Genomic DNA, 17,507 nt, shown 5'->3' with positions numbered 1-17,507 from the left:
TGGCTTCGGAAGTAGTCAGATGATCTGGAGTCCTGAACTATTCTCCCTCCCCCTTGACATCCAGCCCATCTCATTCTACCTTTATTCAGGCTGCTTTAAGACCATGCAATCCCTAAAGCAGAAAATTGGGAGTCTGCAAAAAGAGGGCAATAACTCCAGGTATGGGAATCTCCCCAGCCAGAGGGCCCTGGAAAAGGACTAACACTGGGTGGGCCCAGAGTATTGACTTACAGGTTTTCCAATAGGAGAAGGGCCTCTAAATGGTGTAGTGGGTTTTGATCCCTGAGAAATAACACAGTTCACTGAAGCCTTCCTTGGCTTGGCATCTGCAAATAGGCTTATCACCCAGATCCCAAGATAACCCTCATCTCCCACCAGAGGAATGGCCTCATCTCCTCCCTTCCTCAAGACATGCATCTTGGAATACCTGCTAGGGTTCCATTCCTAAGGGACTGATTATGTTGCAGCCAAGGAAGATATAAGGAAAGATTTCTTCCCTTGAAGAAAAATGATTGGAAACCACTACTTCGAAAGTGCTGGAGGAGCATATGTGGGATTGGAGAAGGGTGCTCTTGGGAGGTACCAAGAGAAGGACATTCACACTCCCTTTCAGGAAAGAGATGCTTCTGGGAGCCTCATGGAGGATGGAACAGTGAGACCCACTTGTTTGTCAAAAAAGGGAGATTATTCTGCAGCAACTCCATATTCAAATGACAAAGAGCAGCATAAAGCCTTTCCTTAAAGGACAGATCTAAGGGATTCAGCAACTATACTCCTAAAGCCTTATCGACAGGATTGATCAGTTCTCACTGTCTTCTGGGGACTCTTCTGCAGATCTGACCAGTTCTGTGTCTACCTAGGTTTGGGCATGCCTAGTGTCCTAGGGGAAAAAGCCCTCTCCATCTTCCATTACTCATCCTCTCCTTGCCACCTGATAGGATGTCGCCATAATTCTGACTGCCAGAGTGCGAGCGAGGGGAGAAAATCTCTAGTTCCGTTGTTTAGATTGCCAGTCCGCCAGTTGCTACCACTGAGAACATTCTCAGAAGTTGTCTCAACACCTGCCCTATCTCATTCCGACTTCCCCTGTGCATCTACTCCACCGCCTCATGATTGGTTGGATGCAGCAGACATCAATTTCCATAGTCTGTTACGTAGGTGCAAATGAAAGCAGCACAAGAGATCATTCAGGGTATCTGGAAAGCAGGCAGTGGCTCCAGACACAACGAATGGGTTGAAAGTCTATCCATGATTTTATTCCACCAGTAAAGAGACCTCCCTCTTCTTTTCTGCCTCCCCAATAAACCCTGATCAACAGCAGGACAGGGAGGGACCTAAGATACACCTTGCACTCTTCAAGAGACTTGGCCAAATGCAAATGCCTTTGGCTACTCCCCATTTGAGGACACCCCTCTTTTTTTGCCCTGTACTCTTTGCCCAAGGAGATGTCAGCAGAGTCCTAGTGGAGCCTAGTCCCAGGGAGTGAGTAGGTGAGAAGGCAAGGACCCTCCAGGTCTTCCCAGTGACCAAGATGCCAAGATCGGAGGTGCCAATAGGAAATATGTGCATTTCCCGACCTCCTGGTCTATTGTCTATTTTCAGTGTCTTCACATCTTCCCATATTTTGGCATTAGACCGTTAGGTGAAAGGTCATACAACTGGATTGTCTAGACTTGGAATCACATGAAAACCCATCCTGATTTTCAGAATTCCCCACTGTTCTCAGAGTGAGAAACTGTACTGTAGAAAGCTTTTCATGACCACTGCTGCATGGGGGAGTCTTAGGCATTCAGAACAGCATAGACTTTGCATGGTCAAAATGACAATTGCGTTACCAAAGGAATAAAAAAAAGGCACTACATTTGAAATAGCAGATTCTATTCTTGGCAGACAAAACAGACTTTAGAGGTGAGATTAAATGCTCCGGATAAGCTAGAGGAGGGAAAAGGGAGGATGAATAGGAAACATGGTTGCCGTGGCTTAGAGTAAGTGCCGGAATCTAGAAGTAGACATCGGAGGGCAACGTGAAGCAGCATGGTCAAGGCTGTTGGGCCTGGACGCTGGGAGCCTCATGTGGAAAGGAAATCATTCTCCCCTAGTCATGGGGCCTGTCTGTGCCCCCTCTTACCACATCAGTGGGCTCCCCCTCACAAGCTGCCCAGATGCTTCCAATTACTCACAGAGCTATGCTATTTCCTGTATGTCCCTGGGGTGTCTGAGCAGGGATAAATGATGCTCACCTGACCCTGGGGATCAATACAGGGGAAAGTTCAGCTGCAGATTCTCTCATCAACAGCAGCAGGAAAAACACCCTGGAGGTGTTATGTCACTCAGAATTGGCCTTTCTGGGTCTCGCTGACCCCTCTGTAACCGCTAAGTGGAAAGTCTCAAATTCATGTAGACAATAACCAGAGAATAGTACCATTCCGGCTGACTGCAAGCCCTCTGCTTGTGATAGAGATGATAGAGATCATCTCTAGAGGGACTTCTGAGTGAAAACCAGGCCAGGAGGGACCTTTCTGGAAGAGCTTCCTTTTGTCTGGCCTACCTGGGTTCACTGATGTATTTGGGTTTCTGGTTTTCCCTGGAGCCTGGGGGCTAGGAAGGGCTCTGCTTCCATGCAGCTCCATAAAAGGGGCAGAATGAACAAGCTCTCTTGCTATCTGTCTATCTATCCATTTCAGTGTAGCAAAGAGAGTCACTCAATTACCCCCTTGGAATTCCATATGGGAGGAACCAGAAAAAGTCAACTGCTGTTTGCTCTGCTCATATACATAAAAATTCTCAATCCACAAGTGTCTTCAGTGGTTGTGACTGAAATGATGGATCGTTGGCCCGAGCTGCATTCCTAGAGATTTTTAGAAGAAACAATTCACAGACACCACCCCCGCTCCTTCCCCAGCACCATCAGTCACCAGCCATACCACGAGTATGTAGTGGGATGTTCCCAGACTCCTATATGACAAGAGCCAGGGAGTGTGGGGCTGTACTGAGACACCATTGAGAGGGGAATGTGGTATGTCACAAGAATTTTTTAGCATAAGTACAAATTTTGGAGCTAGGGATGCCCTGTGTTAGGTACATCTAACTCAGCTTTCCAGTCCCATCTATAAACAGCTTTCTGTATAACAGTTTCTCTCGTCCAGGATACCTGGGCCCTATTTAGCCTGTCCTTTCTGGAATAAAGACACCACCCTGCCAGATGCAGCACCACAGAATCTATAGAAAATACAATTGCCAAACTAGGTGGTAAGAAAAGATATCTCTACCAAACACCTACTAGTTGCCGTGACTTTGCCTGGCACAGGTAATATCAAATGGTATTACCCTAATCTCCAGGCTGTATCTCTAAAAAGATAAACCATTCAAAGAAGACATTTTGCAGAAATTACCCCTCAAAGGAGGGGAACTCTAAGTTCTCTAAGTTCTAACTCTAAGTGTGGTAGCTAGGAAGCTATTTCTGGCCATGGGAGTGGTATGGGCACTGCGAAGCTAAGTTCGACCTGGTTATAAAGTTAGAACTAGAAGACACAGGACTGAGCACTGTTCCACTCTTGTAGGCCACTGTTCAGGACCCTGCAACCCTAGGGCCATATGCCCCACTGATAAGCCAGCTACACTATACACTTTTCATGGTAATTAGATCCTCATTTTTTTTTTTTTTACAGTATGGATATGATAACCTGATTTCTTAGAACATCACGAATGACCAACTCTGTCTCTGCTCCACTCACCTGGATTCCCCATCCTCATTCCTTTTTCCCTTGTGCCCAGAGCTGTAGGAAATATGTGGGGGAAAGGCAGGGCTCTGGCGCTCAGCAGTCCCTCCAGTGGCTTACACCTCTTGCTGCTGCTGTGGCTGCACATGCTCCAAATGCTGCCCTTTGCATGTGGCTGCAAGGCTCTCACCCACTAAGCTCACTGCCTTCCTTACCCTGCTGCAACCACAAAGCCGGGGGATACTTTGAAGATGGGACCTTAATGCTCTTTCCTTTTCTTTCTTCCCCTTGTCTGGTATCCATTTGCGAACAGCGCTCCTGTTGTCTCCAGGTAAGAGGTGTCTTGCCCCCCTCTTTCTTGCTTCTCGCCAGTTCCATTATTTAGTTTAAGACCCGTGTCCTTTGATTTATTTAATAGGAACTGCGTGCTCCAGGTAACCTGACAAGTTCTCCTAAGGACTGAGAGCTTTATTTCCCCACTTGAAGTAAATTGTGAGGAAGTAGACAATTCTTTGAGCATCACTTCTGTCAGCAGATGTGGGTAAAGGCAGAACCGGTCCTCTCTGGGACCAGGAAGAGAGTTGAAACTTACAGACAGTGGGGTCATAGACTTCTCCAGAGTCTTAGTTCATCTGTCATCTTATGTTGTGGGGCAAGAGAGGGTGAGAGTCAGGGCTGAAGCTCCTAATGGGATCGTGATGGGATTTGAAAACAAATACTTTGATCTTGAGGGAACCAGGGGAAAATAATCAGGAGCTGCTGTGAGAAGGTAAAAAGCAATTTTTAAAGAATCTGGAATTTTACTGATCCTGGAGATCTTCCATCTCATTACAGCTGAGACCTAAATTGCTAGAACTTTGGTTCACTTGTCATTGACCCTTGAAGTCACGTGTGCCATGAACATGAAGAAGAATTAGGATATTATAGGTGGTGGGGACAATTATTTGGCTGGAAATAGAAATTTGGGGGAATTTATTTTGGACACATTCTCATGCAGAATCTAGGTTCTGTTGTAGAATGAATACCTTCTTTGAGAGTATGCTTGCATTGGTGTAATGAAATCATAAATGACATCCAACTTCGTGAGCAGATAGGAAAGCATTTCCAGCATATCTGCAATTCTGTAACTCTCAGTGCAGGCAGAGTGAGCTATGCAAGATGTCTCAATATAAGTTAAAATAACACCTTAAATTCATCAGTTCTTTGAAGATATAAAAAAAAATCTAAGAGCAATTGAGAGGCAAAACATCTTACATAATTCACTTGTATTCAAAATTATGCATAGGCTTCACCGGGTATTGAGAAGGGTAATATATAAAGAACATTGACCTCCTTGGAGGCTTTAAACAATAACAACAATAAACATAGGCAATCTTTTTTTTTTTTCTGTAAAAAAAAAAGGGGACTCCTGCTTCCTTGGCCATTTGCTTCCTCTTTATACCAACAGGGTAAGAACCACCTCTGACCCCATATATTCCACTATTCCCTCAAGGAATTAATGCCATAGCATTGGGAGTTCCTTCTCCAGTAACCTTCTTGCCTGAGAAGATATTTGGGCTTCTTTGTTCCAACTCTTGCTTCCACCCAACCCCACCACCTCCCACACACATAGACACACAACAAAGACTGGTGATTTAATTTAGGCTTTCTTGTTCTTTGAACATATTTGCAAAAATACCAATAGAAGCTAAAATAAGAAAAGCAGGTATCACTTTCTAGATCTTTCAGTCTGTAAACTTTTAATCTAGGAGCCCATGGTTAGACTTAAAATTCACTGGAAATCTCAGGTTCTTGTCTTAATTTTCCTGGGTGGATAGGCAAACATGATTAACAATGTCTGGTGGTGAAAGACAGAGTTAATACATTCATTCTGAGCTACACCACCAAGCTCAGGGACCTCGGAATGAGCACACTGGCTGCATTGCCCCATTTCTTTCTGAGGATACCTGTAGAGCATTGAGAGCAATCTATTCTTGTCTGGCCTGGCAAGCTCTTTGTTCTTCCAATATTTGCTCAATCTTTCATCCTATTCATATTCTCTCTCTCTCTCTCTCTCTCTCTCTCTCCCTCCCCTCCCCCTTTCCTGCGATCTGAGAGTTTATTCAGTCAGTCCAAATATCAAAATCACCTATCCTACCCAACCATATTCACTTGAGATTCTGAGGAGTTATATAAACAAGCTATCACAGTCATTATGGTCTTTTAGATGGAAGACTTGTCACTCTCTCAAGAAAGTAGTTTGAATGTAAAGGAATGATCATTACAGAAATAGAATTACTATCAAACCAATGCACTAAATCAGAGTTGATTTAAAGGCATGTGAATCAATCACTTAACTGATATATATGGAGTTCCTCTGTGGGGCTGTGCGAGATCCAAAGATAGAGGATTGGTATTTGTCAGAGAGATTTTTGCAAAAAGCTAGATGGAAAAACTGATTGTCACCACAGGGGTGGACAGGTCAGTAGGTAGATCAATATCCTGCCAGATGGATATAGTGCCAGATTGATAGCTAGACAAGGGGTTAGACAGGTACATTTATATGTCACTGGAGAGCTCATTATATTGGTATAGAGTTCTTGAGGCACATGTAAAGTATGACATGGGGGCATCGGGGAGGGAGGAGTAGAATGAAGTAGAATAATACTGTCACTGGTAGGATAGCCTTTGTGATATGGTGCCAAAACCTATAAGTAGAGGGAAAAAGTACCCTTGCTTTTAAGGAATCTATAAGTCTCTAAAGGCTTTTTCTCACAGTAGCATGCAACCTGGCTTCTAGGATCACTGACTTCATAGCCAGAACCCTAGGTATACCCAGATTTACCTTCATAATTAACTAATAAAAGACTCCAAATCAATGGATTGAATAAAGTTAGACTGCTAGAGGGTGTCTGCTTACTTAGACAGGACATTGATCCTTAAGAAGTAATTCCTTCTGAAAGTCGTCACCAACGCTACAGGAGGACAGCACCACGGACAGCTCCCAAACATTTTGGGATTGCCTTCTGTGTTTGGGGCCAGAACCACTCAGTGGAGCAGCCAGCTCAGGAACCCAGTGCATACTGTCTTCCCATCGTCATTCAGGACAACTAAGAAAATTCTCCTATAAAGCAGCCTCTCTGGTAACTTACACTCTTGGCTTATCGTCTTTCCAGTGAATTCCTTTCCTTGCAACTTCAAGGGCTCGAGCCTCACCCATCCCTACGCTTCACCAATCCCCAGGTGAGAGAGAAAAGAAGACCTCCTTGGCCTCTGACCCACTTTGTCCTTGAGATTATCTAAGGACTAAAGGATTCCCATAGGAGACTCACTGTGTGGAATTAAAGCAATTAAGGAACTCAATAAAAGAATTAATTGCATATAAAAATGTGGGCTTGGAAGGAAAGATGTTTAAATGATCTCTGAAAGAAACAGGCTGCCAAGAGCAATTTTCTAATCAAAGGGGAATAAAAAGATTCAATCTCTATTTCACTCTAATCCAGAAAACATGTCTTCATGGTGAAGTGGTCTTAAAATGGACTCACCAGCTGAAGTGGAACATTTTTCGCACCATTCAACATGAGAAGGGGCCTCTGGTAAATGAGTCAAGATGCTGGGGGACACAGGGAATGCCTCAAAAAATAGCAAAGGAAGAGCTTCCTTTCAGTTTTGGTTGAACGAGTATTTCTGTTCCAGAAGAAATACATCTGATTCCTACAGAAATCCTGGGGACCTTCCATTGGATAATCAGGAAATCTTTCAGGAACTCTTCCAAGTTTCTCACTGTGAGGACAACATTCACTTGTATGGAATATAGATATTCCTGCTTTCTCCTCTACAGAGGGCACAGTCCCAACGTCGTTGGAAACAGATGTTAATGGGAACCAGTAGACATACCCTTTGGATTATGTGGTACCCTTGTGGACATGTGGTTCTGGCCTCCAAGAACTTTTATATCAAGTAGTTGAACAGTCAGGCCCAACAATTCAAAATTGGTAAATGCTTTTGTTCCCAACTCTCCAATATCTCACCAGATGACTTGGGAACTTCACTAGGTGCTATTTCGTGGAAGGTCTTTGGGTCAGGTTGTACAGTCAGTTATAAAATGGAAATAGGAATACTTATCCCAGGCCTGCAGGGGACCCTCTCATGGTCTGATGGTCATAATATGTTCAACATGTTATAGAAAGAGACACTAAAAAGTACCCGAAGTCCCTACTCTTGAGAAGAGTTTGCTTTGTGCCCACTGCCCATGCCTGATGCTCTGAGCTATAGATCCCTAGGGAGTAGAGAATGTGCTAAAGCTAGTCCGATTTTGTTTTGTTGCAGAGGTGACAGACAGAAAGCTGACTGTGGAGGAGGAGGAGGCCAAGAGGATAGCAGAAATGGGAAAACCAGTACTGGGCGAACACCCCAAACTAGAGGTCATCATTGAAGAATCCTTTGAGTTCAAGGTCAGGCCATAAGTGAGATCTAATTGAATAATAGAGTAATGTGGTGGGAGGTAGAAGTTTTGTTCCGATTTCACCACTCAATAATGACGTTGAAACTGAACAAATCACTTACTTGCCCAGTGTCAATGTCCCCATGTGTAACCTGGAACGAGTAGCCCTGGCCATTTGGATCCTAGGAATATTGGGAGGAAACATAACAAATGGAATAAAAGGGCTATAAAGCCCCTGTATGTATTATTTCTATTGTTCAACTGAATTTTAAAAGCAAAAATTCTAAAACTTTCTATTTTGGGGCAACATTTATTGGCTTCAATACCATTATGATTTATTGTATAGTTCTAAGTATCCAATATCTGCCATCACAACCAAAGAAAAGAGAAATAGAAAGACTGACCCAGAAGATATCATGCAAGGCCATTACTCCCAGAACCCATGTGGATATGCCCAGAATGCAAGACATCTTTCATCCCCTTGAAGCATCAGACTCTTCCACAGGTCTGAGCGTTCTAACTTCATGATTCCGAGTTTTTATCTCCCTGACAGAATACAGTGGACAAACTGATCAAGAAGACAAATCTGGCCATGGTTGTGGGGACCCATTCCTGGAGGGACCAGTTCATGGAAGCCATCACTGTCAGTGCAGGTAAGAGGGTCTCAAGATGGGCACCGGCCTTGCTGAGAGAAGCAGGCCACGCCAGAGGTGGGCGAACGAACACAGCCCCATCCACAGCTACCCATTTCTGGGAAGGCCTCTGCATCCCAGATCTAGTCCTTGCTATTGGCCTGTTTTACCAGGTCACTTCGGAGAAGAATCATGGGGTAGCTGGAGCGCCTGGCTACCTGCTGGTTTCAAATCCTGGCTCTGCTGTGTGACCTGGGACAAGTTACCTTCCCTCCACCTCAATTTCCTCATTCAAAAAGGGAATCATTTCAACCTTTCTCAGCAAAGCTGAATGAGAGAGTCCGGTGCCAAACAGAACTCATTAAATTCTGGTTTCCGTCATTCCTTCCTCTCATTATTTTGGTCCTCCTTTTCTGTTAACTGGAGGACTACTCTGATTAGAGATGTGGGGTGGTCCAGAGTTTGTAAATTCCCCGCATTGACACTGGCAAACCTCCACCCTGGATGATTCCAGACCTCTCCTTGGCCATTCACTGGCAGGTTCCCTCAGTGGTGGCCCAGAGCACAGCCAGGGCCCCCGACAAGGTGTCTCCATCACCACCCACAGTGCCTCTTGGCACCACGGCAGCCTCCTTGTTCTGCCCAGCTGCACCGGCCTTGTCTGCTTTCATGAGGCTTCGTTGTCATAGCAACCCACAGGGTCACATCCCTGAGGCCCAGGAGCCAGAGCAGAAGGACCGCCAGGAAGAGAGGGTGTCTTCAGCTGCTGCTCCCCCACATCTCACGTGGCCCTCCTCAGATCTCCCCAGAACACCCTCTGATGACCTTACTTTGCCCCTAAGGGGACAATAAACAGAATATAGGCCACATCATCGAACCCCCTCCTTTCTCAAACAGGGGAACTGAGGGTTAGAAATAAGAGGTGATTTTTCCCAGCTTACAGATCCTCTTCCTGGCAAAGCTGCAACCGGAACTCACGTGTCCTAACTCCTGCTTATTAAAACCCTCGCTTCCTCCGATCGTGTTAAACCTAACCGAGGCTGCCCCGGACCTGGGGCCAGCGGGCCTCAGCACATCCTCTCCTCCCAGACTGCTGAACGGGCCACGTGGACCCTGTTTCCTGGTGAGGACAATGGGGCCCAGCCCTGCTCTGTCCCACGGGATATCAGGAGGATGGCGCTGGTTCGCTGGTATGCCCACCTGATCTGGAATGACAGCCGCGCCTCAGGGGACGGATGGCAACTGGAACCACGAGGTTACTGCAGCAGGCGGGTCAGGAAAGTTAGGGAGGCGCTCGGACACACAGCTGATTTTGCTTTCCTGGCCCAGGCTACCGAGGAAGCCTCCTCCACTCTCCTCTCTGCCTCATCACCGTGTCCCTCCTGTGATCTCCCCCCACGCCGACCCTTTGGCCTCTCTCCTCCCTTCTCTCCCTATTCCCCTGTCCTCTCCCTCCCACCCTCCCTGCTGCCCTGCACTCACCTCGACCAGTGGGCCACCCCCACGTGGCTCCCCTTTCTCCAGCGTTTTCAGGCATCTGCAACCTGCCCCCCCACCCCCCACCCCCGCCTTCGGCGGCTCAGGGGAGAGCGGGAGTGTCTTGCCCGCTAATAATGCTTGCCATGTTGGGTTGACCTGAGTTTTCCTAAACGGGGACCTGACCTCGCTGCCCTTCCTGGGGGCCTGTTTTATCTTGTCTGCAGCAGGGGACGAGGATGAGGATGAGTCAGGCGAGGAGAGGCTGCCGTCCTGCTTTGACTACGTCATGCACTTTCTGACCGTCTTCTGGAAGGTGCTGTTTGCCTGCGTGCCCCCCACGGAGTACTGTCACGGCTGGGCCTGCTTCGTCGTGTCCATTCTCATCATCGGCATGCTCACGGCCGTCATCGGGGACCTTGCCTCCCACTTCGGCTGCACCATCGGCCTCAAGGACTCAGTCACAGCTGTTGTCTTTGTGGCATTTGGCACGTCTGTGCCAGGTAAGGGTGAGGGGGGGCCTGGGTTTGCAGAGAGGTTACTCCTGGGTCCAAGTGACCCCCTCCACTTTGCCTCAAGACCTTCTTGCTACCACCGATCTGAGCTAACAGAGCCTCTGCCCCGACAGTGTGCAGAAGTCAAAGGGATTCCTGACAACAGTGCTAGTGAGAGCAGATACTCCTTGGACCCTTTTGATGTGTCGGGCTCTGGGTATGCCACCCAGTTGACACGGTTTCTCTCTGTAATGCTTAACAGATCCCTACATAATTGGGATCATTATTATCCCCACGTGACAAATGAGGAAACTGAGGCCCACGGAGCTAAATCGGCTGCCCGTGTGAGCAGCCCACTTTCTCAACCTCCACGTGATATGAAGGCCACAAACAGCACAACTCAAAGACTATAGATACAGTTTTCCTCCCACGTGTCTCTGGCAGCTGCTGAGACCACAGATTAGCCCACTGGAAGGTGTCACCCTGGAAACCTTCACGAGAATTCTTGGCTCCCTCACTTAGAAGGACACCTGGGAGTACAAATCGTCCCCTAACGGGACAGGAGAGGAAGCTTAGTGAGCTCATGTCCTTTCATATGATGAATTACATACTCTTTTCTTTTCGCATAAACACCCAGAGATGAACAAGAGTGAGCCTGAATTTATTCATTCATTAGGCAAATATTCATGGAGCCCGATGCAGTCTCGTGCTAGGCTGTCGTGGAAGGTAGGCAGGCGCGCTCCCCGCTCTGCATGGAGTTCAGCAGCGAGCGGCAGAAACGACTCAACTCCCATTATTGAAATCATCTTTGTTTAAGTTAGATGACAAGAGAGTAGAGGTGCTGTGTCAGCATAGACGGAGGGACGGGGCTGGGCTGGTTCGTGGACAGCTTCCAAGAGAGGCTTATATAAGCTGGGCTGGACCGAGACGGAGCTCAGGCTCCTGACTTCGTTCAGCTGGGCGTCCAGGACGTCTGAACCTGACCTCCTGCCGGGAGCCTCCCTGCTGCCACAGCAAGGAAGAGACAGTGTCAAGTGCCAAGAGGGTTATGTAGAATCCCATCAGACGGGACTCTGCTGGCTGGACCCAGGGAAACCCTTCCTAGACTAAGAGAATAAATCCCCCTGGAGGGTAACTGAATTAACATGACACTCCAGGGAAACCTCGTCCCCAAACCCCAGCACAGAGCAATGGGATGATTTGCACATTAGTGATGCAAGAGCCTTGGCTCTCCTGGAAATGCGTCAGGTGGTAGGAAATTAGACGGATGGTGCATGGAAGGCTTTTTGGAGGAGATGCCCTGTGATCTCTGTTCTCCAGGCCTCAAGGGATGGAAGTAGCAGAGGGAAAGGAGCAGAACTATCACAGTGGGAAAAGGGACACACGTGGAAAGAAATTGCAGATCAGAGGGGGGGAAGCAAGGTCATAGGTAAGAAAAGGCAAGAGATTTTCTCTTGGAGAGCCGAGAAAATTGACAAGAAGGAGGCAAGCCAGGACAGGCTTGGGACACTTCCAAGTCCTTGCACTTGGTCAGGGAGTAGCTGGCAGCATCAGGGGCTTGAGAAAGGTTACACAGTGGTGTACTCAGCTGATTTCATGGCTTTGCACGAAATCCTTTGGGATGATCATATGCAAAGGGCCCACCCATGAGAGTTTTAGGACCAAATGTCTTGTTAACTGCCCATGTAACCTTGGTAGATTGCTTGATCCTTATTATCCTTACCTGTGAAATCAAAGGGTGGCTAGAGGTCCCTGACAGCCCTCCCAACGCCTACAGTCCGGGCCAACATCTGAAGTCAAGCAGCTCGCAGGGCCCCGTGCCCCATATACTAACTACAGAGACAGAGTCCTGTCTTCCTTGAGCCCGTACCTCATGGTTCCCTGGCATGTCTCTGTCTGCATAAATAAAGCCCCTAACGCAATGCCAGGGCCAGGGGCCATGACTCGGTTATGTGAGCTGATATTGTGCACGATGGTTACAATCAGCATCTACCCTCAGCAGCTTCCCAGGCGGCCAAGGTTCCCTGGGCAGATGGAGAAATAACAAGCTCCCCTTACTGGGGGGTGGGGGGTGGGATGGGGGGGGGAATCCAAAGGGAACAGCAAACCCACTCAGTAAATATCAGGACCTAGGCCCTTAAGGATCTTTCAGACCCCAGCGGATGAGGAACCTGAAGCCCAGAGAAGTGAGGTGACCTGTCCAAGGCCACACAGCCTGTTCATGTCCAAGGCCACACAGCCTGCCTCCCCCTTCCTGAGCTTGGTCTGGGGCCCCGGCTGCCTTCTGGACATACGGTGGGGCCGGGGTGGGAGTGGGGGGCCCCCCGCGTCTCAGGCTCCCTCCAGCTCCCGTCCTTTCTCCCTCTTCCAGACATGTTTGCCAGCAAAGCCGCGGCCATCCAGGATCTGTACTCTGACGCCTCCATCGGCAATGTCACGGGCAGCAACGCCATCAACGTCTTCCTGGGCATCGGCCTGGCCTGGTCCGTGGCCGCCATCTACTGGGCCCTGCAGGGACAGGAGTTCTACGTGTCGGCCGGCACGCTGGCCTTCTCGGTCACCCTCTTCACCATCTTCGCGTTCGTGTGCATCAGCGTGCTCCTGTACCGCCGGCGGCCCCACCTGGGCGGGGAGCTGGGGGGCCCACGCGGCTGCAAGCTGGCCACGACGTGGCTCTTCGTGGGCCTGTGGCTCCTGTACATACTGTTTGCCACGCTGGAGGCCTACTGCTACATCAAGGGCTTCTGAGCCTGGGTGCGGGGCCTCCGCTGCACACGCCTCGGACTTCTCCTGAGAGAAGGGCACTTGGCCACCGTGACCTCGCCCGGGGGGAGCAGCCCACAGAGGCCCCAGGAACCTCACCCGACCTAGGCTCCCCCGGCAGTGGGACTGAAAGGGCAGAGTCTTAACCAGTCAAACCGAGTGGAGGAAACACCCTCTTTACAAAGTATTTAATTCAATACAAACCAACAACAGCAACAAATCCACCTCCTCCCCATCTTCCCACCCGTGTCCTGACCACAGCAGAGGTCAAAGCTTCCACCGCCCTCCCATCATCCTTTGCTGCTTCTCCTTCCCTGGGGCAGGGCTTCCACTCTGTCCTGTTGGTCGCATCCCCACACTGTCCCCCAGCTGGTGGGGGTGGAAGGGAGTCCTAGCGCCCAGCCCCCCCCCCCACCCCACCCCAGGCCACTTTCCGGTTCTCTCTTCATCGTAGCCATTACTGTGCTCACTTTGCCATCAGGTGTCGCTCATTGTTTGCTCGTTTGTCTTTTCTTTCTGAAGTTGGTTAACATCGGTGCTGTGGAGGAACTCCCGGGGAGGGACAGGCAGAGGCAGGACGTTCAGTGGCACCCTCTCCCCCTCTCCTCCGGTAACAGCCGTCTTTTGGCTCCAGCGGCGTTTTGCACCGCCCTAGACCCCACATCTGCTTTCTTTCTCAGTGGGAGAGGGCTGGCGTTTGGGTGGCAGCGTGTTTGCACACCCATGCGGCGGGCTGAAGAATCAGGGCTGTGGCAGGGGCAGGAAGACCTTTATGTGCTTCTGTCAAAATCCAGTTTAAAGCAAAAAGTCATGGTTCCTTCCCTCCCCTTTCCAGTTTACTCTGCCCATCTCCCTGGGGCCGCGTCTATGTGTTCATCCTTGTGAGGGAAGAGCCACCACTTGCGAGATGGGGGACAGGAATAGGAACAGGATCCGATGACAGAGGACGGCTGGGGAGGCAAAAGGCATAGATGGCTTCTTGAGTCATCTTTGGCTTCGGATCTGAGGCCGAGCAGAAGAGCTGTCCACCTCGTGAGATCTTTAAGGGGAAAGATTGTGTTTTAAAGCGTCATTGCGTCAGACAGATGTCAGCCTCACCAGCCCCTCACTTTCTAATGTGCCACACTGAGAGGTCTGACTGTACTTTTTGAGATTTTTTTTTTTTTAATTAACTGAGAGGTTGATAAGAAAACCAGGGGCTCCTTCCACCTCTCCTGGACCCTCAGGTCACGTTTGAAAGCATTTTCACAAGAGAGGAACTGCAATTTCTCATCACTCCCACATTCCTGCTTGTTTTTAAACCTCACGAAGCTCTTTTTCCAGCCTGTGGGCTATTTCTTGCCCCACTAAGAGGAACTTTAGTTGCTATCATCCCACGGAGCTTGGGTTTATAGAAAAAGAGATTGCCATGGCCTACAGACCTTTTCCCAACAAATTTGAAAAGGACCTGGCTTTAAAACCCATATGCTTGTGTGTGCGCGCGCGTGCACACACACACACACACACACACACACACGGACACACATAGGAACTCATCACAAAACTGCCCACAGATCTTTAGGCTTTCTGCATTGACATAAATACATTTTTTTAAGGGAAAAAAAGAGAAATTAAAAAAACACCTGTTTAATTTTAAACACATTTTTTTAAGAAAAAAATAACTAAAAAAGAAACAGTGCTCATGTCATAAGCTATGTTGACAGTTGCCAGTGGAAATGTTGGGTTGGTTTAAAAAAAAAAAATAAAAGCTATACTTATATCTCTCTAAATACAGCTTGCTCCTTCCATGTTTCTTCAGGAAGAGGTCCAGGGGGCCAGCTGGGGTTTTTCTTCTGGAGCAGATGTGGTTGAGGTGAAAGTGCCATCTCCTATTTGTATCTCCTGTCTGCCTCTGCGTCCCCTCAGAGGCCAGTGTTCCAGACCAGTGTTTTTAAAGCAAAAAAATACGTCAGGGAAATGCCACCTGTCAAAAGCTGGACGATGGGATGCTGGGGGACAGAAGCAGCAGAGCTGTGGTGATTAAGGGAAGGAGGCTTTTGTATCCGAAGGGCACTGTGGGGCAGCAGTTCAGCCAGGCAAACGGGGCCCTGTGTTTATTATCAGTAGGCACATTCGTTCATTCGTTGACTCATCATCTGTGCAACAAGTGGATTTTGAACACCGTTGCAGCCTTGAGCTACATTCTGGTGATAGACGGAAGACTTCAAGCAACTCACGGTCCAGAGACACAGGTAATGTGCCCTTAACCAGGGCTCTTTTGGTTCCAAGAAACAGAAACCCATTAACCTCTTCCAATGCTGCAAAGGCCTGGTGAAGGGGCTGCTCTCATGGAACCCAAGACAGAAGGCACAGCTGGCAACAGGAGGCTGAAAGCCCTCGGGAACCAAGTCTGCTCTTCCCGTCACCCCAGTCCTTGCTCCTGTCTCCCCTTCAGATCTGGCCCCTTCCTCTCCCTCTCAAGGTGCTCTGCTCGCCATGGCCGAGCGTGGCCACCCCCCACCAACACTATGGCATAACTGTATAGCTCCATTCCCACAATTGACGGGGACATCCCTTTTCTCTTGAGAATGAATTCTTAATGGAGAGAATGAGACCAATCTCCTATCCCCAAAGGGCTATCCCTGAAAGGCAGAACCCTCTGTGGAGGCTGGGGGTGTGGTGCCTGTGGATTGGGAGTTTGATCTGAACTCCCAGTCTAAACAGCTCAGGAAAGGAGAGGGGTGACATCACAGGTACTATTGCCCTTTCCAAAAAGCCAAGTGTTGGGAAGGGGCCTATGAAGCATATGAACCACCAAGGTACAAATAAAAATTCCAGTTCTGTCATGAGTGCTCTAAGAATGCCATAATAGGTACCACCAGCAACACTAACTCAGCCTGGAAGCATCGGGCAAAACAGAGCACGTAACATTTAAGTAGATCTTGAAGGAAGAATCTTTTGGTGAGGGGGCTTGGTACGAGGGGTAAACAGGTTATAGTGTCATCTAGGGATAACGCTGGCAGGCTTGGCTAAGCTGTAGGGTTCAAGGGACGCGAAACAACCCAGAGAAGTAGGCAAGGAGGAAGGGTTGGCTAACAGGCTCATTCAGTTCTTTGCCAGCCGCTAAGATGCAAATGAAAAATGTCCTTTAGCTGATTACATGGTAGATGCTAAGTCATGAGATCCATTTGCACCTACCATTCCCCCTTTTTGAGGCATTCCTGGGTTATCTAGATTTCAGGCTTTTATCAAGGGAGAGGCTGGGATAAACCAGAGGGAATGGGAAAGAGGGTTGAGAAGAAGAGCCTGGGAACCCGAAGCCCCAGGTGCTGGCCTGGAGGCTGCCATTCCTTGGTTCTGTGAACCTACACAGCTCCATCTCTGCTCTGGACTAGTTTCCTGAACTACAGATAAGCTCTTCAATGGCCTCAGAGGCTATTACTTCTACCTTTCACTCTGGTCTTCTGGAAAACATACACAAAAGTGATGTGTGCACCTGTGTGTTTATAGGCCTGCACGTGTCCATGTGTGTGTATGTATAACAACAACTTACCTGACAGAGCGTTGCAGAAGTCCTTTTGGAATTCCCTGGCCCTGTGGTCTGTGTATTAGAGTGAAAAAAGACATTTCCAGCCTTTGCACACATGTTCATTTTCAGCACATTTTACTGGAACCACACGTTCCCGCTCCCAGATTTATTTGTTACCAGGCTGATATCGCTGCTATAATAAGTAAACCCCAGGATCACAGAGGCGTAGCAGGGTGAAAGTTTGCTCCTCACTCTTGCGATAATCCGACGAGGATGTGCCCAGGTAGCAGGTAGAAAATTCGAGAAGGCACACACTCGTCGGACTCCCTTGGCTCTGAAACGACATGCGTTACTTTTGCTTGTATTCTTTTAGGAGGCGCTCATGGCAAAGGAGACTGAGAAATACAGACCTGGCTGGGCAGACACTTCCCAGTGTCCACTCTATTTTACAAAAAAAGGAACCTTTATGAACGTGTGCCTTCACCACAACCC

General features: G+C 48.5%; 1 protein-coding gene across 3 annotated transcripts in view; it reads left to right on the top strand.

Annotated features, from left to right (window-relative positions):
* Nucleotides 1-15,276, top strand: part of SLC8A3 (solute carrier family 8 member A3) — a 136,776-nt gene extending 121,500 nt beyond the window's left edge. The window contains exons 4-8 of one of the 3 annotated variants that reach the window (XM_045071045.1): nucleotides 4,033-4,050; nucleotides 8,028-8,152; nucleotides 8,696-8,795; nucleotides 10,481-10,753; nucleotides 13,116-15,276. In XM_045071045.1, coding sequence (XP_044926980.1) covers nucleotides 4,033-4,050; nucleotides 8,028-8,152; nucleotides 8,696-8,795; nucleotides 10,481-10,753; nucleotides 13,116-13,492 — 893 coding nt within the window. In that variant the 3' untranslated portion in view covers nucleotides 13,493-15,276. Of the gene's footprint in view, nucleotides 1-4,032; nucleotides 4,051-8,027; nucleotides 8,153-8,695; nucleotides 8,796-10,477; nucleotides 10,754-13,115 lie in introns of all 3 variants that reach the window. The other 2 variants (XM_045071036.1, XM_045071052.1) reach the window with 2 other exon arrangements.
* Nucleotides 15,277-17,507: the final 2,231 nt, after the last annotated feature.

This window comes from Mustela putorius, unplaced genomic scaffold (assembly GCF_011764305.1).
Source record: "Mustela putorius furo isolate JIRA1106 unplaced genomic scaffold, ASM1176430v1.1 tig00000129_pilon_pilon_pilon, whole genome shotgun sequence".
Lineage (NCBI taxonomy): Eukaryota > Metazoa > Chordata > Mammalia > Carnivora > Mustelidae > Mustela > Mustela putorius.
Note: the sequence above shows the minus strand (reverse complement) of the source record. Positions and strands in the feature narration are given on the sequence as shown.